This window comes from Podarcis vaucheri, assembly GCF_965113315.1.
Source record: "Podarcis vaucheri genome assembly, chromosome: 16".
Classification (NCBI taxonomy): Eukaryota; Metazoa; Chordata; class Lepidosauria; order Squamata; family Lacertidae; genus Podarcis; species Podarcis vaucheri.
Window position 1 is genome coordinate 23048424 of NC_138754.1, and position 20952 is coordinate 23069375.

Consider the following 20952-nt stretch of genomic DNA (forward strand, 5'->3'; position numbering starts at 1 on the left):
GAGTACTGGGAAATGGTTTATAACGAGATGAAAAAAATGTTCAAACTACCCTTCCCAAAGAACCCAGATGCATTCCTGTTAGGAATATTTCAGACAGAGGTACCCAGAAGTCAGAAAACATTATTTATGTATGCGATAACAGCAGCTTGGATCCTCTTAGCCAAAAAAGGAGGATTGGCAACTTAAGATGCAGAGGTTGCAGGCCTAATAAGTAGGGTAAGAGACCAAGAGGAACGAGTATTCAAAGAAGAGTGGAATTTTTTTGTTGAATATGTAGAAAATAATTGTACACAGATGAAAACGCTGGCAGCATTAAGGTAAATTCAACAGTATAACATATCTAAAGGATATAATAAAGGGGGGAAATTGAATCAAATGGATATATAAGAATATGCAGGAACTGTGGTTAAATTAAAGGTGCCTTGGGAGGGGAAGAAGGGAAGTCATTGAATGCATTGGTATACTGAAATACTTCAATATGGAAATGTATATCTGAAAATGTTTTGTCAGGGAACTGACATCGGAGCTAGAGGCGGAGGGAAGGCTCTCCAATGATGCTGGAGAAGGGCCCAGCAGGGAGAGAGGCAGCTCCGCAGATGGGGAAGCAAATCAGCGCAACACCAGGGATATAGAGGAGCTGATGGGGGAATCGGTGAGAGGGCTCCAGGACTCTTCACCGGACACCAGCGGGGAGAGCACGGGTCCTCCGCTACCCACGCCCACCCTGCGCAGAGAGACTTCCGAGCAGAGAGAGTAGGAGGAGACTGGGTGTCAAACAACTTTTATGTTGGAAAAGATTTAAGAAACGCCCACTGATGGATTCTGCTAGCGACTGAGGCAGCCACGAAGTGAAGGGCTGCCCAGACTGAAAGGTTTAGCAAGGCAACAAAGCCTGGAGAGGCGGCAACCTACGCACGAGCAACCCATACACATTACACGTTTCAATAAAAATAGTTATTTAAAAACCTGTTATGCTTTGTTTGCAATACTAATTAGTACAAGTAGATTATGGTTAAATTCCTTAGAATTTTGTTTATATTTAGCTGGTATTTGTATAAGGCTCTTTCCAACAGAAGTGATTGAACGCTAAGAGAGCACAGCAACTGTTGTGTTTTTTTTATTTATACCCTGCCCATCTGGCTAGGTTTCCCCAGCCACTCTGGGTGGCTTCCAGCAGAATACAAAAACATAATAAAACGTCAAATGTTAAAAACTTCCCAATACAGGACTGCCTTTCACTTTGCAAAGTGAAATTAACCACACACAAAGCTTTAAGAGAGACCACTTTTGTTAACCATAGACTGCAAAGCAAAAAAAAATTTGGACAGAGAAGGGAAGCTTTTTAAAAACAAAAAGATTAAACAATTTATAAGTAATCATCAGACAAGAAACTGGCACTGGATAAGAAGGATGTGGTTTTTAAAAGCGTTAAAGCTCTATGATTATTGGACAGATTAAAAGTGGTCATTTTGAAAAGCTGAGAATTGTAACCACTGAAATCGGGGCCAGCAACCATCAGCCTGGATGGACCGAGATAATCAAAGTCCCAACAACTAGCAGGATATGGCGGAAATAAGATACATTCTTGTGACCTCAGTTGCATAAAATTGTTATGTTCCAGACTTTATCCCCATGACCCAGCATGCCCGCTAGTTAAGAGAACACCTCTGAATGGAGGGCAAAAGCCTAAACCTGAGTGCACAATGGAGATAAATAACCTCCGGCCCTCTCGATGCTGTTGGGACTTGGACTCCCATCAGTGTTAGGGAAGGTGTGAGCTGTTTTTAAGTCCCTACAGCAGGGTTGGTGCTTTTTATTTTACAATGCTGGTGCGTTTGAGCTTTAACACACGTTGCCTCTTAAGCATATGGTGTTGCTGCTTTTTGTAGCATTGCGGTTTTATTTATCAAACTTTTATAATGTGACCTTCAGCTCTGTATGCTACACAGAATCGGCTGAGTGGGACAGTAGACCCACTGTTCATATGATGCATAAAATCTCCCTGCACCACAAATACTTTTAAGCAGCTTTTCTCAACCTCTTGTCCTGCCTGTCTACGATCACGTTTCTCCACAACACCGAGGGCATGCAGCTTGCTAATCTTTTAAATGAAAAATGGAAATTCTCAAGAGCTGAAGACTCACTTTCCATGGATCTCCTCCTCACTACAACCCTGAGAGATAGTATATGCAGTGTGTGTGGCTGATGACTCAAGAGAGCTTTGTGTCTGAATGAGCCTAGGTCTTCCCAATCCTAGCCTGGCACTATTACACCACCCTGACTCTCTCCAGCTCTTCGGAACAGAATACATGTCCTTTCCTCATTACTGCCTAGCCCTCTTCTGTTGTACTCCCTTCCCTGAAACACATGTCCAAATCTCACCACTTGGAGAACAAACAAGAACGTACCCAGATCCAAAATCTAACAAGCGGGAGGAGGGAACATGGTTATTTCTGCTAAGCAAGCCCTGGACTATGCTGCATTCCATTTGATTAAAACAATTACCAGAAAGGCAGCCAAGAATTACATAAAACTTCCTCTCTGCACCACCCCAGCTCCTTTCCTCCACCCGCATATTTCATACTGTTTTCCAGCCCTATTTGTACCATGCACAGATTATGCACGCCACCCTATGAAAACAGGGCTGAAGGAGGCAACACAAGGCCCTTTAAGCGTCAAATGCAGAAAAATATATAAAGCAACCAGGATGTGAAATGCAGGCATGCCTTACTGACCCAAGAATCCTAGGCAACAACCAAGAGTAGTGTAAACGAGGGTGGGGTTGCCCCTGAATACTGCTTCCATGGGTGCAGTTGTTCATTTCCTTGTGCCTGTATCTCTACATCATGGATATGCCTCTCTTGTCCCCCATTACAGGTAATGTGGCTCAATGTAGACAATGCACAGCAGCATACATCCATTAAGTACCACGGGAGGGGAGAGTGCTCTTGTGTTTGAGTTGCGCTTGTAGATTTCCCACAGGCATCTGGTTGGCCACTGTGAGAACAGGATGTTGGACCAAATGGTTCAACAAGCAGGTTCATGTGTTATTGAGGTGGGGAAAGCTCTTCATTTTGTCAAGCTACATTCTCTGCTTGACTTCTGACTTGAGCACATAAGTAATGGACCAACACCCAGGGTTAGCACTCAGAATCACCAGGGCGATAACTAATTACAGTGGTACCTCAGGTTACATATGCTTCAGGTTACATACACTTCAGGTTACAGACTCCGCAGAAATAGTGCTTCAGGTTAAGAACTTTGATTCAGGATGAGAACGGAAATCTTGCTCCAGCGGCACAGCAGCAGCAGGAGGCCCCATTAGCTAAAGTGGTGCTTCAGGTTAAGAACAGTTTCAGGTTAAGAACAGACCTCCGGAACGAATTAAGTACTTAACCGGAGATACCACTGTTCTTCAGCATTTGAGGAAGTTTCCTCTAATGTCGACCCCACTTCCAAGAATCAGTAGCAAGGCAAGTTAAGAATAGTGGTGAATCTTTGACAGCAGCACTGCTGAAATGCCAAGCCCCCACAGCTCCAACAACTGAACCTATTTAATTTTAAATATTTTATTCATTAATTCCATTTATATATCCCGCCCTTCCTATTTTGTAAAAAATCTGACAGCTGATGTTGTCCAATGTCATTATTTCTCCAGTTTTCTCCTTCTCCACTAGAATGGCTGGAACTTTTTTGTGTGCTGCAGGGCACAGGGCTAATGAGAAGGTGCTATAGTACAACTCTGCGTGGCCTGTTGGCACTCCTCAATACCTTGCCTCTGAGCAGGCTAGCATCTGGCTTCTCATCTAACACCTTGAAAACTTGCTTAATTATTCCATTCTGAAAACAAAATGTTACATAATACAACCTGCTTTTAATAAATCAGGACTTGATACCTTCCTGCTTGCAGCAGAGATCTGAACGTAGGGAGCTGCTATACACCAAGTCAAACCCTTGATCCATCAGTTCAATCAACACTAACTGGCAGCAGCTCTCTAAAATTTTCAGCCCTTTCTGGAGATGCTGGAAATTTATAACCTAAGAACTTTTGCATGCAGACCTTGTGCTCTGCCAGTGAGCTACAGTTGCAGAGCCCTTATCAGCTACACAAAAGAAAACCCTAAAAGAAACACTAGTTAAAGGAGCATGTCCATCAAAAAGCAGTTCCAGCCCTTGAATTAAAATTATCCAATTGTAGGACAATGACTGTCTTCGGTTTGACTGGCAGACGAGACTTTCTTGCATTTTACAGGAGTGAAAAGAGACCAGTTGTCCTTGGTTATGCCTTACCCACGTGCACAACTGGAGGCACTGATAAGAGATGATATGATGTCAAAGAGATGGTATTTCTTCCCCTCCTACTCCTTATGCAGAGTTTCTTTTGAAATGCCAGAGAGACCTGCAGCTAGTAGGAACAGCTCCAGCTTTATAAATGCCAAGGACCATGAAGCCCACACAGCAGGAAAAGGAAACAGAGGCCCTGGGGCCAAATCTAGCCCTCCAATCAACGTGCTAAACATCCATTTGCCAACTTGAGGACAAGAGAGATGGTGTCAGGGACGTGGCTGTGGCAATGGGACTTGCTTGAAGTTTATTAAGGGCAGGGATAGGGAACCTGCGACCCTCCATATGCTGTTGGAACTACAGCTCCCATCATCCCTGACCACTGACTGTGGCCGATGGGAGTTGAAATCCCCCCATCTCAGATTTAGGGGCTGGTAAGTGGGCCCCTGGCTCAACCCCTCTCCTTCAACCCGCCTCAAAGTGGCCCTCCCATAAAACGACCTGCCACCAGATGTACCAGAACAATAAGATCTCCTGTCCCTTTTCTATTCCCCCACCCCTCAAATCTGCTCTGGAGGGGAGGGAGAACACCTACAACAGATCTGGAGGTAGGCAAAGAAAGAGGAAGACCTGTTGCATAGGGAAAAGTCATTGTGTTAACAGGACAGCTTTGTTAGATACAACCCAGTCTCCTGAGTCTATTCATTGCTTAGACAAGCTCAGCAGTTAATTTCTAAAATAAGAGCGAATTGCCACATCTCTGAACCATAAAGTGCTTTCACCAATCATAGACTTGTGTGAAGTAGACAGCTATGGTTTCTTAGTGGCATGGGAAAGGCACACCGTGCATTTATTAGATAAATTCATGGAGGATAATGCTATCAATGGCTACTAACAATGCTGGCAATGTTCTACATCTGCTGTCAGAGGCAGTATGTCCCTGAATGCCAGTTCCTGGGAATCACACGTGGGTAGACCACATATCCTTCCCACTGATCAAAATCAGGATGCTAGGGTTTTGGTCCCAAGTTCTAGCGGGAGCCAGCTGATTCAAATGACACCAAAAAAGAGTGTCTTTTGGTCTGGTATTCTGACATGAGTCAGCTGATTTGTGTGTGAGCGCAAGACCCCCCAAAAGAGCATGTTTTGGTTCTGTGCTCTGGTGCGAGCCAGCTAATTTGTACCAGAGCGTGAGACCAAAACACCGGATGGCTTCTGTAATTCTGGGATATTTCACATAAACTGGGACTGTTGAAGGATATGAGAGTGCTGTTGCACTCTCAGATACCGTATTTTTCCGTGTATAAAATGCCCCCATGTATAACACGACCCCTATTTTTTGGGACTCCAAATAAAGAAATCCCCCATATGCACTATCCGTGTTTAAAACGACCCCCAATTTTAAACTTGAAAAAATAGGGGGGAAATATAGTCTTATACATGGAAAAACACGGTACTTCTTTTGGTTGGACCCTGTGAAAACAGGATGAAGGGACTAGATGGGCCACTGGTCTTTTTTTAAAAGGCACTAGTTACAGACAGCTTAAGCCCTTGTGCTTTAAATATGTTACCAAGCTCAGTTCTGAGCTCTGGCTCAGACTAAAGCTTGTTTGGGGCCATCAGGTGTGCGTTTCTTTGGATGAAAAGGAATTTAAGGACACAATGTTGAGATACAAGCTTTCTAAATGGACCACAGGGACGTGAGTCTGAGGGTTTTTTTCTCTCTGAGAAGACTAAGTACCCACTTGATACTCCCACTTGTGCTATTTGTTCATGCCAGACAGAACTGCAATCTCAAATCGCATTAAGGTTTGGTACACCATGGTATTTGTCTACTAAAATCCTTCATTAAAAACAAAACAAAACCTTTTGTAGTCATCCCAGCGCCGTGTTTACACAGTCGGTTATTGTGCTGCAATAAACACCCCTGTAATCACTTCAGCCTGATTTGTTTACATGTTCAAAGGACGAATTTGAGGTTGAAGTAAGCAGACAGCCTACCATCCCTCATGACAGCAGGGAGACTCCTAACTCACCCTGCATTAATCCTGGGGTTCCAGGTGAACAATAATTCAAGTTAGCATCTCCAGTGGGTGGAATTCCTATTTTCCCTGCAGGGAAAGGCAATGACCCGAAAAAGAACCAACAGAGTCAGCAAAGGGTGACGGGGTGGGAAAGCCGAACAGTGTCTGCCCTGTTCACATTTAAAGCAGGGAGGAGCATCTATTTTTATTTTTTACACAGAAAGGAGTGGGAAGATCAGGATCGCTAAACGCTCCCCCTCTTCCTAGTGGTGCAGCAACAAACCTACTAGCACATTTGCGAAGCTAAGCAGGGTCCGGTATGGTTTCAAACTGGATGGAAGACTGTGTTATGAGGTTCCTGCATTGCAGGGGGTTGGACTAGATTACCCTTGGGGTCCCAACTCTACAATTCTATTATTTCAGCTTACCTCCATTCTTCAAATAACTTTCGTCCCAAATAAAATTCAGTAAAGAGCCAGCTAGGGAGAAAACCACTTAAAGCAATAAAGCATGGCCTGGGGGTGAGGGGGAGCGAATTGTTACCTTCATCTGCATGCTCTTTTTCTTATTTTTATTTTTTTGAAGGACTGTATTCCCCTGTGTTATATGTCAACAGCACAGTCATGTACATAAATGACCACTGTGAGAACAGGATGCTGGAATAGATTGGCCATTGACCCAATCAAGCCAGCTCTTCGTATGTTCTTATAAACATGCATCTGCCCCCATCACATCTAGAAGAGTACTGAAATACTATGGAATTCATGAACCATGAATAATACCAGGACAGAAGATAACCACTTGGATTCCTAGCTGCTTGGATTCCTAGCTGTGTCAACAAGTGGGGTAGAAGTGGAAAGAAGTGGGGTAGAAGTGGAAGGATCATTAGGCACGAGTGATCATGCTCTTCTGAAGTTTACTATACAGCGGAAAGGAGCAGCCAAGCATACTAGGACTCAATTTCTTGACTTTAAGAAAGCCGACTTCATAAAACTTAGGGAAGTGCTGGGTGAGATCCCATGGTCAGTAATACTAAAAGGAAAGGGAGTTCATGATGGCTGGGAGTTTGTTAAGAGGGAGATAGTAAAAGCACAATGTCAGGCAATACCAATGAGACGGAAACATGGAAGGTGCCTAAAGAAGCCAGGGTGGCTATCTAAAGAACTTTTAACTGAGTTAAGATTAAAAAAGGATGTGTACAAAAAATGGGAAGGGGGGGAACCACCAAAGAGGAATTCAAACAAATAGCCAGCATGTGTAGACACAAAGTCAGAAAAGCTAAAGCACAGAATGAACTCAGGCTTGCTAGAGAGGTTAAAAGCAACAAAAATGGCTTTTATGGGTATGTTCGTAGCAAAAGGAAGAACACAGAAACAGTGGGGTCACTCAGAGGAGAAGATGGTGAAATGCAAACAGGGGACACAGAAAGGGCTGAACTCCTCAATGCCTTCTTTGCCTCAGTCTTCTCCGATAAAGAAAACAATGCCCGACCTGAAGAATTTGAAGCAAATGATTCAGCAAAGGAAACACAGCCCAGAATAACTAAGGAGATAGTACAAGAATACTTGGCTAGTTTAGATGTATTCAAGTCTCCAGGGCCAGATGAACTGCATCCAAGAGTATTAAAAGAACTGGCAGATGTGATCTCAGAACCACTGGCAGTCATCTTTGAGAATTCCTGGAGAACAGGCGAAGTCCTGGCAGACTGGAGGAGGGCAAATGTTGTCCCTATTTTCAAAAAGGGGAAAAGAGAGGACCCAAATAATTACCGCCCAGTCAGTCTGACATCAATACCAGGGAAGATTCTGGAGCAGATCATTAAGAAAACAGTCTGTGAGCACCTAGAAAGAAATGCTGTGATCACCAATAGTCAGCATGGATTTCTGAAAAATAAGTCATGTCAGACTAACCTGATCTCATTTTTTGACAGAATTACAAGCCTGGTAGATGAAGGGAACGAAGTGGATGTAGCCTATCTTGATTTCAGCAAGGCATTTGACAAGGTGCCCCATGATATTCTTGTAAAGAAGCTGGTAAAATGCGGTCTTGACTATGCTACCACTCAGTGGATTTGTGACTGGCTGACTGACCGAACCCAAAGGGTGCTCATCAATGGTTCCTCTTCATCCTGGAGAAGAGTAACAAGTAGGGTGCCACAGGGTTCTGTCTTGGGCCCGGTCTTATTCAACATCTTTATCAACGACTTGGATGATGGACTCAAGGGCATCCTGATCAAATTTGCAGATGACACCAAACTGGGAGGGGTGGCTAACACCCCAGAGGACAGGATCACACTTCAAAACGACCTAGACAGATTACAGAACTGGGCCAAAACAAACAAGATGAATTTTAGCAGGGAGAAATGTAAAGTATTGCACTTGGGCAAAAAAAAATGAGAGGCACAAATACAAGATGGGTGACATCTGGCTTGAGAGCAGTACATGTGAAAAGGATCTAGGAGTCTTGGTTGACCACAAACTTGACATGAGCCAACAGTGTGACGCGGCAGCTAAAAGAGCCAATGCAATTCTGGGCCTCATCAATAGGAGTATAGCATCTAGATCAAGGGAAGTAATAGTGCCACTGTATTCTGCTCTGGTCAGACCTCACCTGGAGTACTGTGTCCAGTTCTGGGCACCACAGTTCAAGAAGGACACTGACAAACTGGAACGTGTCCAGAGGAGGGCAACCAAAATGGTCAAAGGCCTGGAAACGATACCTTATGAGGAACGGCTAAGGGAGCTGGGCATGTTTAGCCTGGAGAAGAGGAGGTTAAGGGGTGATATGATAGCCATGTTCAAATATATAAAAGGATGTCACATAGAGGAGGGAGAAAGGTTGCTTTCTGCTGCTCCAGAGAAGCGGACACGGAGCAATGGATCCAAACTACAAGAAAGAAGATTCCACCTAAACATTAGGAAGAACTTCCTGACAGTAAGAGCTGTTCAATAGTGGAATTTGCTGCCAAGGAGTGTGGTGGAGTCTCCTACTTTGGAGGTCTTTAAGCAGAGGCTTGACAACCATATGTCAGGAGTGCTCTGATGCTGTTTCCTGCTTGGCAGGGGGTTGGACTCGATGGCCCTTGTGGTCTCTTCCAACTCTATGACAAGCCTACATTCCACCCTCTGCTTATGTTCCTAGCATTCAGGGTTGCAGAAGTTCACATCTGTAGGAATTATGGTGTTATTGGCTCTGAATGACAGAGCCAAGTGAATTACATAGCCAATACAAAATGTGAGCTGCAGTCCTTGCGCCGGCTGTATGTGCACCCACACCCTGCCCTGCCTCCAATGCTACAGTAGCTAAAGAGATCCAAGCATAGCACAATAGCTTCAGGTCTCACACGCCATCAGAGTTCAGGAAAGCCATAAAGGCACCATTGTGAATTCCAAATTACATGGATGCTGGCTAAATGTCTACGCTTAAAGAGCAAACTTGTGAGCAGCGAAGCAGGCAAAGTCAGAGGAAAGCATTAAAGAAATCTGGAAGCAATTCTTCCTAGGGCTTCCCAAGGCTGTTAACTTTCCTCTTTAAATGTGCATTAAATGTGCATTCTGTAGTAGACCTCATTTGTAATGTTTTATTTTGAAATCTTTAAGATAATATTTTAAGGTTCCTATTAATTATGTTAGTTTGAATATATACTTTATATTTGACTTGTAATCTTTTATTCTGGATTGCTTTACTAGATGTATTAATTTAGGATGTAAACCGCTTTGAGATTTTTTTCTTAAAATTAGAAAAATGAAATGAATAGCAACAAATGAAATGAAATAAATAACAACAACAACAATAAATCTGAGGTTTAACTGTCCCCTAGGAGCGATGTCCTGGAGTAAGCCACACAACTCCAGAAAAGGAATGGGAAGCCTCTGAAGGACAAGGCAGAATGTATACTCCTTTCGCTTTGAAATATTCTGTCTAGCTTCATGGAGAGAAATAGGTGATGTAACAGAAAGCTAGAAGGACATGGAGAAAGCGAGCATGGGATATATATATCATGAGAGACAGAGACAGAGACAGAGACAGAGAGAGAGAGAGAGATTATTGCTCTAGGGAGAGCAGACACTTGCATACTCTGAGACACAAAGGAGTTAAAAAGTATCTGCAGAGTCCTGACTTTCCATGGAAATGCTACAGAAAGGGGGCAAGGGGGGGGGGTTGCATCACACACTGCTTCAGGCACAGGACTTCGTCCAAGTCCTGCAAGACAATAGCACCTCTGTTTTACAAGGGAATTGAAGCACTTAAGGAGGAAGGCAGTAGGAAGGGGAGAATCACTCTTCACTCTGGTGGGGTTACAGACCAATTTACATACATACCCCAGTTGGGGCAACACTTGCAGGAACCTCAGCAAGCAGAAAAACAAAGCAAAACAAAAACCCAACATTCCAAACTAAAGCCATTTCCTGGTTGTAGCTCACAAGGAGGGTGTTTCAACAACAGTCAGTTAAGTCCAGAAACAGATCACCATTCAAGCACTGCAGTGCATCTAACAATAATGAAGCCTGTGCAGACAAAGCCCACTCTCAAACAAGCAGAATGGCTTCACAGGCAGAAGATAGAGCTCTTTCTCTCTCTTTTTTCTAAGAGAAAACAGACGTATGTGAGTGTAGGTGCTCTACTTCAGACCCAAAAGAGCTCCAATCAAAGTCAACAGGCAAAGGTATTGCTGCCTTCTACAGGAGCAGGGAAAAATTCCCTACCAGGAGAGAAACCAAAATTCAAAACATACAGTAAGATTCTTTGGTGGAGAGGGAAAAGATGTTTTAAGGTGAACCACAGCACATCTACATCTGTCAGAGTACAGTGGTACCCCGCAAGACGAATGCCTCGCGAGACGAAAAACTCGCAAAACGAAAGGTTTTTTCGTTTTCGAGTTGCCTCGCAAGACGAATTTCCCTATGGGCTTGCTTCGCAAAACGAAGCTTGCCCCGGGGACAGCGGGTCTTCTCTTTTGAAGCAAGGGGCTGCGGGGAGATCGCTTCTCCCCACCGCCCCTTGCTTCAAAAGAGGTCCGGGGGCAGCGGGAAGCGACACGCTTCTTCCCCGCTTCCCCCGACGTCTTTTGCAGCAAGGGGCTGCAGGGAGATCGTCTTTTGCAGCAAGGGGCTGCTGCTGCTGGCGGAGAGGTCCGCGAAGCCTGGGAGCGCTGATGTCAGCGCGCGCAGGCTTCGGCATGGCGGCAACCCTCCGCCAGCAGCGGCAGCGCTGCCGCTGCTGGCGGAGAGGTCCACGAAGCCTTGGCCGGACAGCTTTTGAAGGCAGGCGGGGGGGAGCAAAGACTTTCGCCCCCGCCAGCCTTCAGAAGAGGTCCAGGACCTCTTCTGAAGGCTGGCGGGGGGCAAAAGTCTTTGTCCCCCCTGCCTGCCTTCCCAGGGGCTTTTAAATCGCCCCGGACAGCAGAGAAGTCCTCCGCTGTCCCTGGGCGATTTTAAAATGCCGCCCGCCAGCATTTTAAGATCGCCCCGGACAGCGGAGAAGTCCTCCGCTGTCCCAGGGTTTTTTAAAATGCTGGGGGTGGGAAGAAAAGTCCTTCCCCCCCCCCAGCCTTCAGAAGAGGTCCGGGGACAGACTGTCCCCGGACCTGGTCTGAAGGCGGTTTCCCTAGGAACGCATTAATTGATTTTCAATGCATTCCTATGGGAAACCGTGCATCGCAAGACGAAAAAACCGCAAGACGAAGAGACTTGCGGAACGAATTAATTTCGTCTTGCGAGGCACCACTGTATCTCTTCCGCCATTCTAGCTTCCCACTTCACAAGGAAGTGCTCTACCACAAGTCCGACTGATATAAATAGAAGCAGTCACAAGAGCATTGAACCCCCAAATACAGGAACGAGGAACTTGCGGACCTTCATATGGCATGGGGCCAGAACTCACAACAGCCCAAGCCAGCATAGTCAATGGTCAAGGATAATGGAATTCAATCCCAACTCAGCCATAAAACTCACTGGGTGACCCTGGATCAATCACCATCTCTCAGAATAGCCTACTTCACAAGGTTGTTGTGAGGCTAAAAATGTGGGGGCACCTTAGAAGAAATATGCAAGATAAATGTAGTAAGTAATGAATGAAGAGAGAAGCATAGGAAGCAGTGCTTGTGAACATGGTGCCTTGCAGCCTGACAGCGCTTTCCCTGTCTGCTGTGTGGGCAAGTAATCAGCAAAGGATCAGCTGGGTAGTAGGTGACCAAGTACACCAACTGAGAGCACTCACGATGCAATTAAGAAGATAAAATGTCATGTCATGTCCCAAGAATGCATTGTGTGAAATTACTACAGGTGATCACATCCATCCAAAAGTAAGTGTTGAAACTCATCTGCTTCTCTGCTATTTAGATTTTTATATTCGGATTTTCTGAATCTGAAGCTGTGGACATAGAAAAAGAAGTTTGTGGCTTTCCTAGAGGAGAAGTATTGTCCCTGAATAAAAATGAAACTCTCAGTTTCCTTTTTTGCTTGCTTCAATCATGAAATATACAGTGGTACCTCGGGTTACAAATTTAATTCGTTCTGGAGGTCCATTCTTAACCCAAAACCGTTCTTAACCTGAGGCATGCTTTTGCTAATGGGGCCTCCTGTTGCCACTGTGCCACCAGTGCACAATTTCCGTTCTCATCCTGGGGCAAAGTTCTCAACCCGAGGTACGACTTCCAGGTTAGCGGAGTTTGGAAGCCGAAGTGTTTGTAACCTGAAGCGTTTGTAACCCAAGGTACCACTGTAATATCATGTACTTTCAGAGAACCAAATGCTTTACACATGTCAGCCACAAAGTGGGGGTTTTCTCACTCTCATTTACAGATAAGGAAGTGAAAGCAGGAGCAAGAAAACTTGTGGGTGGGCTAGATGGAAGCAGGCCTATGCTAGATATCAATCTTTTCAAACACATAAGTTCATAGTTTTAACTACTACATGCTTAATCTAAGTGTGTAACAAACAGCAGGAAAAAGGGAACAATTTCAATCATCTCTCCTATGTTTTCATTGATACCACCAACCAACAAACAAGTCTAGTAATACAACTGGAAATAAATCATTTCAAATACTGCAAGTTAACAATACACATGACAAACCTACAAAAAGAAAAGAAAGAAACAGATTAAGCATCCCTCTATGGAGAATAGTCACTGGTGCAGCAGTACACCATCTGACCAGATGGCAGAGTCACAAATACCTCAGTGAATTTATGGAATGCAACAGCTGTAGCTTGTATATTTCAATACCCATGATCTTAGCACATACTGGAAAGTTTCTCTGCTCATTTCATAAACGTCATCAAATTGTGTGTGCTTAGCTAGAGAACCTCTCACGGAAAGTTGAAAACTGTTCACAAAAATGGATTGCAATTATGGGAAAACTTTTAAATCTTGGAGTTAAGAGCCCAAAGGACCCTTCAGACAGAACCACATATGCCAAGACCACATCCACACGTTTTAAGCAGTGCCATACCACTTCAAACTGTCATTGCTTCCCCAAAATAATCCTGGGAATTGTAGTTTAAGATGCTGGCAGCTATTAGGAGACACACACCCCATTTCCTCTCATGTAACTACAATTTCCACAGTTCTCTGTGGAGAAAAATTGATTGTAAAATTGTAGCTTGGAACTGTAGCTCTGTGAGGGGAATAGGGGTCTCCTACAACTCTCAGCACCCTTAAACTACAGGTCCCAAGATTCTTTGGAGGGAAACATGACTGTTAATGTGGTATGATTACCCTTCATACGTATGGAGCAGATGTGGTCTAAGATATACCCAGTCAGGGCCAACCCAAAGTATTTTACTTTCTTAGGAAGGACAAGCCCCTCCCCCCACCGCCTCACTCCACAAATTCCATCTACAGAAGCCAACCCAACTGGCAACTGACATTTCAGTGGTGGTAAAGGGGTAGCATTCTCCCATTGCCTCTAAAAACAGCAGGTTTTTAGAGCAGGGTGGTCCAAATTTTCATACCAAGTGGGTCACAAGAGTACTTTGACATGGTGACAGAACCTGTGGGCCACAGTCTTGTCGCAGTGTGAGGGCTAGAGAGAGTCCAAAATTTTACGCCTCTCCCCCTAGCCCTCACGCTGCCTTCCCAAATCAGCTGAGCAAGACACCTGTATTTGGGAAGGAGGTGTGAGCCCTCCCAGCTCCTTCTCAAAGCTGGGAAAGTGCTTAATAAGCTTTGGGAAGAAGGAAGGATTCTCATTCCCAAAGCCCAGCACCTCGCTTACTCAACTTTGGGAAGGCAACGTAAGAGTGGCAGGGCGAGTGTTGAATGTTGCCAAGGGCCATGAAAAGGCCTCAAGAGCCACATGTGGCCCTCGGGCTTTGCGTTAGACTACCCTGAGTTAAAGGGAAGGTGTGTGACACTTGCACACAAAGGACTGTCCTCTGAAACCTTGCAGCCACTTCCCTTCCCCTGCTCCTCTCTGATGCTAGGGATGTGTCAATCAGTCAATTTTGGCTTCTCTCAGTTTCTCATTTGTCTAATCTTAAAATCAGCTCTCCATATTTCCACATAAACTTGCAATTTACAAAAAAAATCAGCACTTTAGTGCAAATTTATTTTAATCTACACGTTTGCATGCAATTTTGCCTAATGCACACATTTTTGCAAAGCAATGTTCCCCAACATCATGCATTTTTATGTTATTTTCACTAATCTATGCATTTTAATGAACACTTTGCCTCCAGCATATGCATTTTTGTACACATTACTCGTCTGGAGAACTGCACTGCAAAGTTTGGACAAGTGTGAATGCCAGAGGATGACTGGGTTTTGATTCACATATTGTTTCAGACAGTGCAAATTAGGTAGCTTTTAAATACAAACTGAATCAAATTTCTCCTCCCTCCTGCCTAAGGCAGTCACCTCAGTCTGCCTACCAAAGGGGCTGGCCTTACAACCCAACAGGTTCTCGGGAAGGAGAAATACATCAGAGGAAAACATGGACTTCTATACTCCAATGAGAACTTAACTTTTTTGAGAATTGTTTTATCACATTACTGAGATTCTCAGTCATTTTAAGCAGTCTGCACCCTCCCATATGAAGGGTGCAGAGCATAGTCTCAGGTAGTCAGCTGGCTGATGGACACAGTGTCTTGGTGCATTTGTCACAGGCTCAGTTTAGACTTCCTCTTCTGTAGGTGTTATTGCCGAATTTAAATTAGCACGGTAATTGAATACTCTAAGTCTAGTAATAAAACAGAGATTTTCTTGGAGCACATCTGAACAGAACATTTGGTTGCTATTAGAGGAACGATGAAGATGCCATAAATGGATCTTAGGTTACTTGTGATAGAGATTATTTCTCCAATGAGAGTTGTAGGGAGCAAATACTTTCCAGGGCCCTTCACTCAAAGAGTTTTTTCAACTCTTGTTCAAACCTGAGGAGCTGAAGATGACTTGAGAAGGGCACTCAGAATCCATGCATTGGGAGAAAGGATGACATGGTAGTAGGAGCCTCCAACGTCAACATGGTTGTATTTTAGTTTTGTTGTAAAATCAGATGGCTCATTTCAGGTCCAAGGGGATCATTTTACAAATGCAAAAATGACAAGCCAAAACTAAATATAGGAGCCAGGTCTTGTTAATATCAGCGCCAAGAAAAGGCAATGTGTGATGCCTAGAAGTCTAATGGTATAAATGGAATTGCAGGGCTGAAACAAAAAGTTCCAGACAGGCTATGAATGGAAAGTGTGGCTGGATAAGAGGATAAATCCATTTCAGAAACTGATGCATGTGACTCAGGTGGTTATTATTATAGGTGAGAGAATCCTAGAAGAATAAGGCTGAAATTCTAACCTCACTTCCCTGGGGAAACATAGGAACTGTTGCAGACCAAGTCTGATCAATGGTGAATCTAGCACAGCATTTTTTAAACTGCAGTGGCTCTTTGGGATTTCATGCAGGGGACAAGCACAGCTCTACCTGGAGATGCCAGGGACTGAGCCAAGGACCTTCTGCATTCAAATCAAGTGCCCTACTAATGAGCTCTGTTCCCTCCCCTAGGGAGAATTCAGCTTAATTCCACAGAATGTCTGAGCAGCTATTTTGGATTGTGCTATAAGCATACATGGTAAGCACCCTTCCCAGCCTGCCTTTGAATATTCACATCAAGTACATAGAATTATCAGCAACTTTCCACACATGAACCATAAGAAAGAAGACAGGCAGTCAACTTAGGGCAGAAAGCAAGAAAAATGGAGTACAAAAAGAATAGCATGTATGCCATCTCAGGTTGCACCAGATGTTGCTGCTGGTAAAAGGATGTGTGCTAGAAAACAATAAAGTAAACAGGCTATAACATGAAGGGAACTCAACAGTCAATATAAGCCCACATCCATATCCAAACAATGAATAATTCAGGGTTGAACGAGGAAATTGGAAAGCAGGTATGTTACATATATATTATACCACATACGACATGCAGATGTTTGGGGGAGCATGCAGTGATCTTAAACAAGCACATGGCAACAGGAATCAATAACATGGAGGGATAGGTTAGGTAAGGGAGCAGCTCAATAAGAAATGTGGTTTGATGGGGTAGAGATGGAGGATTCGTAAGTAGAATATTATCAGAAAGCAGTGTGCCTGGTTTTTACAGTAGATATGATATGCAGAAGATATGATATGGATTTCCACTAGGTTCTGAGCATACAGGAGACAGTCAATAATCACACACAGGCTTCATACATGCCATACATTTAAACTACATTAATTCCACCCATAGGATTCTGGGAAGTGTAGTTTACCCCTCACAAACCTACAATTCCCAGCACCCTTAAAAAAATACAGTTCACAAGGTTCTTTAAGTGCTTTAAATGTATTCTGGTGAACAAAGCCTATAATTTGGTGTGGGGCCGTCAATATGTAGAAAGCATAAGGTGTGCAAAGATAACAGTAAATGCAGTAACCATTTTACGAGTATAAGCTTTGGTTGCCTTGCCAACTTCTTGCCACTCCCACATAAAAATGTGACATTTACTGCAACATGTGCAGGTAGCAGAAACATTTAAACAAATCTTATAAGAAACTGAAAATATACTGTGACATTCAGGTTATGACTTGGGCACATTTTCAGTTATCCCAACCAAGAATTTCCCCTCCATGGGGTGGGGGGTGGGGGGTGGGGAATGCAGCCAACAAAGGGAAATGATCAACCAAGAGTCTGATGCAGGAAGAGCCATGAGAAAAACTTGGCCCATACAGAGGCTATGAAAGGATGAAGCAGCAAGGAAAAGAGGCTAGGTGAATTGTAACCTAGACTGGGAAAGGGTAGCTAGAATGCAAGTGAAAGCTGGAAAACTGGAGAGGAACCAAGAAAATCAGGTGATTGGAAGTTTTAACTTTTAAAAAGCCTAACTTATACTTATTGCTTATTTTTGTACAGAAAACAAAAAACCTGAGTTCCTAAAAATGCTATATTGAGACATGTGACAAATGGAAGCATATTTATGTTAAAATAAATAAAAGCCCAGAACAACATGAAAAAACATCATCAGAAGAGTCCTGCTAACTGAGAAGACATGCAAAATAATATGTTAAAGACAAGGGGTTGTATCCCCTGTTGGTCATACTCAAAGTAGACCTAAATTAAAGGACATGACTGATTGAAGTCCCTTAGTGTCAATGGGTCTCCTTTGAGGTGATTTTAGTTGGCAATAACCCAAGCTGCATAGCTTAAATATAGCTGAGGTGTAACACTGCGATCCTAAACATGCTTACGCAATTGCCCAAGGAACTGTGCAGACTTAATCACAGACTTAATATCCAAAGGGGCAGCCAGGCTTTACACAACTTTCACAGTCAGCAAAACCTATAAATAAAATAAAACCTCAAAGCAACAGGAAGAGTTTGAATACCTTTATTAAGACTAAAAAGGATGCACAAAGTAGGACACAAGCTCACAACTTCCCTTGCACACTTCTTCAGGCTGTTTTGTAAAGCAAAACATTTGTGCTTTGGGATGTTTAAAAAGTTTGTCAACTACTTTGTGTGGCATTTTAGCAGGCATAATAATAAAATGCTGCGTGCTGCTGCTGCTGAGCTTTGGGGTTTTCTTAGTGGACAGAAACAGCTCCCTGCCTTTCTTGTGCACATGCAAGATTCAGAAAAGGACGACCTCCAAATTGTATCTGAATGTACTTGAAGGTACACTTGTGTCAAGCACTTCTCTCAAATATGGCCAGAAAATTGGGGTGGGAGATTGCTTCCTTACTGACTTCTGAGAGAGACTCAAGTGGGGTGTGTGAAGAAGTTAAAGACACCACTTAGAGAAGGGGAGAAGCAGAGAGAACACAGAAGGTGCACAGGGTGAAGAGGAGATATAGCAAATAGGTGAGGGTTTCGCAGGGAGGGAGCAAGAAAGAATCGATTCAACAACAAAAGGAATAGAAAGAATCAATTTAACAACAAAAGGAATTTATGCAAAGTGAGAGGAAGGAGGCGTGAAGTTAGGCTTAGCAGAGAGGCTTTTATGGAGGGTGATGTTACAATATAGAAATTCATTTTTGGGGGGGGGGGAGGAAATGGCAAGAGCCCAGTTAAGGTGGAGAGGAAGCTGGTAGGGAGGGAAGGGGAAAAAGCTGGAGGAGAGAAGGGGAAGAAGTTGGAGGATGCAACAGTTAGGGACCAGCGGGGACTCACCCCCCCAAAAAAGCCAGCAATGGAAGCACATAATAAACTACTGGGACCCTTCCTACCCCACGAAAAGGAAAGATAATGGATCCGTGGGACTCCCTCCCAAGACCTCCGGGTATAGGGCTGTACTGTATATAAATTCAAAAAATAATAAAAATCTCAAAATGGGCCAGTGATAGATCCCCACCAGACACCTCCCACACACCCCAAGTACAGTAAAGGTAAATCAAAGTAGACCAGCGGGCCCCGCCAAACAAGCAAAGGGGGACCTCCCAAAAAAGGAACAACAAGGGGGGGCATAACGGACCTACACGCCTCTTTCCCCCCACCCTAAAAAAAAAATCCCTGAACGGTGTTGAGAGGACATAATGGAAGGCACCATTGGGGGTCCCGCCCCCAAAGAAAAAGTAAAGAAAGGTGAAGTTGTGAGAAAGGGGGGGGGGGTAGTGTCCGAAGAGGAAAAGGGAGACAAAATTGTGAGGGAAATTGGCGGCGGTTTGGGGAGGGAGTCCGACCCTGAGGGGAAGGGGAAGTTGCCCCATGTCGGACCTCCTGCCTGCCTGCCTGCCTCCTTCCCTCCCTCGCCCTCCCGCCCTTCAAGCTCACCGAGGTCGTCCATGTTGCCGCCTGGCCGCCACTCCCCGCTCGACTGGAGGGAAGCGCAGCCGCAACTTTCCCCTCTTCTTCTTCCCTTCGCTCGCGCAGGCAGCGCGTCCCGGAGAAGCCCCGCTCGCTTCTCTCTCTCTCTCTCTCTCTCTCTCTCTCTCTCTCTCTCTCTCTCGCGCGCGCGCACACACACACAAACCGCCCTCCCGCCGCCGCCGTAGCAGCAGCAAACCACCTCACGCGGGCGCGAGCTCGAACTCAGGTACGCGCACGCCTCCCCCCCCCCCCGCCACACTCCCAACCAACCCGCGACATAAATCTATACAGAGAGAGGGAGAGAAAGAGAGACCCCCGAATAGGCTTAGAAGCGCCACCGCCTCCTAGCGGCCACCCGCGGGATGTGTGTGAGGCTAATATTCGACCCTCCGGGGTAGGAAGAAAGGAACGCACGCCGTCATTAGGCTGGGTCATACAGTCACAAGCTCGCCTACCTCGCAGGGTTGTTGTGGGGATGATTTTTGCGGTTTTATGTTTTGATTTTGCTCTGCGAAGCGCCCTGAGGCCTCTGGGTGTAGGGCGGTATATAAATTCTAATTCTAATAATAATAAAATGGGAGACGTGGGGGTCATGGCGCTGTCCATGAGCTCCGGGATTGGAAGGTGGGATATAAATGTAAATAATGGGACAGCTCCTTCCATTCCAGCATAACTTTTTAAAAATGTATTTTTATTAAAGGTTTTCTTGATTTTCTTGATTTACAAAAGTATATGCAATGTCTCTCTCTCGTGTCCCCCCCCCCCATGTAACATTTTTACAATTTCAGTTGTTGAGACATTAGGAAGTAAAGGGGGAAAGAGGTGGGGGTGGGGTCGGGTGGCGATGTTTCTATTTTACTTAATATATGTAGGGTTTGGTGTCGGTGTTGCTCGTGCAGGTTCTTTGCTGTTCACTTGCGTTTCTTTGGTGGTGAGAGCAGTGGCGTAGCGTGGGTTGTCAGCACCCAGGGCAAGGCAAGTAATTTGTGCCCCCTAACCCGTGGATTTGCGCCCCCTAACCCTAACCCCCAGATGTTGCGCCCGGTACGGCCGGCCCCCCCTGCACCCCCCACGCTACGCCACTGGGTGAGAGAGGTTGAAGGGACCTCTTGAAATGTGTGCCTGCCATCCCCCATCCCCCCCACTTCAGATATCCTTGTTGTTTACTGGGAGGTCAACCATCACAAGAGCCCTGGCCATGTGTTCTTAAGTGTTATAACATACCTTCCGAATAACTCAGCTGGGTGGCTGCTGATAACCCTGAGGTTGCAGGTTCGATCCCTGTGTGGGACAGCTGCATATTCCTGCGTTGCTGGGGGTTGAACTAGATGGTCCTCAGGATCATTTCCAACTGTACAGTTCTATAATTTGTATT

General features: G+C 44.7%; 1 protein-coding gene across 3 annotated transcripts in view; it reads right to left on the reverse strand.

Annotated features, from left to right (window-relative positions):
- Window positions 1-19760, reverse strand: part of PXN (paxillin) — a 66170-nt gene extending 46410 nt beyond the window's left edge. Inside the window, exon 1 of one of the 3 annotated variants that reach the window (XM_082203050.1) lies at window positions 19542-19707. In XM_082203050.1, coding sequence (XP_082059176.1) covers window positions 19542-19554 — 13 coding nt within the window. In that variant the 5' untranslated portion in view covers window positions 19555-19707. Of the gene's footprint in view, window positions 1-19541 lie in introns of all 3 variants that reach the window. The other 2 variants (XM_082203053.1, XM_082203052.1) reach the window with 2 other exon arrangements.
- Window positions 19761-20952: the final 1192 nt, after the last annotated feature.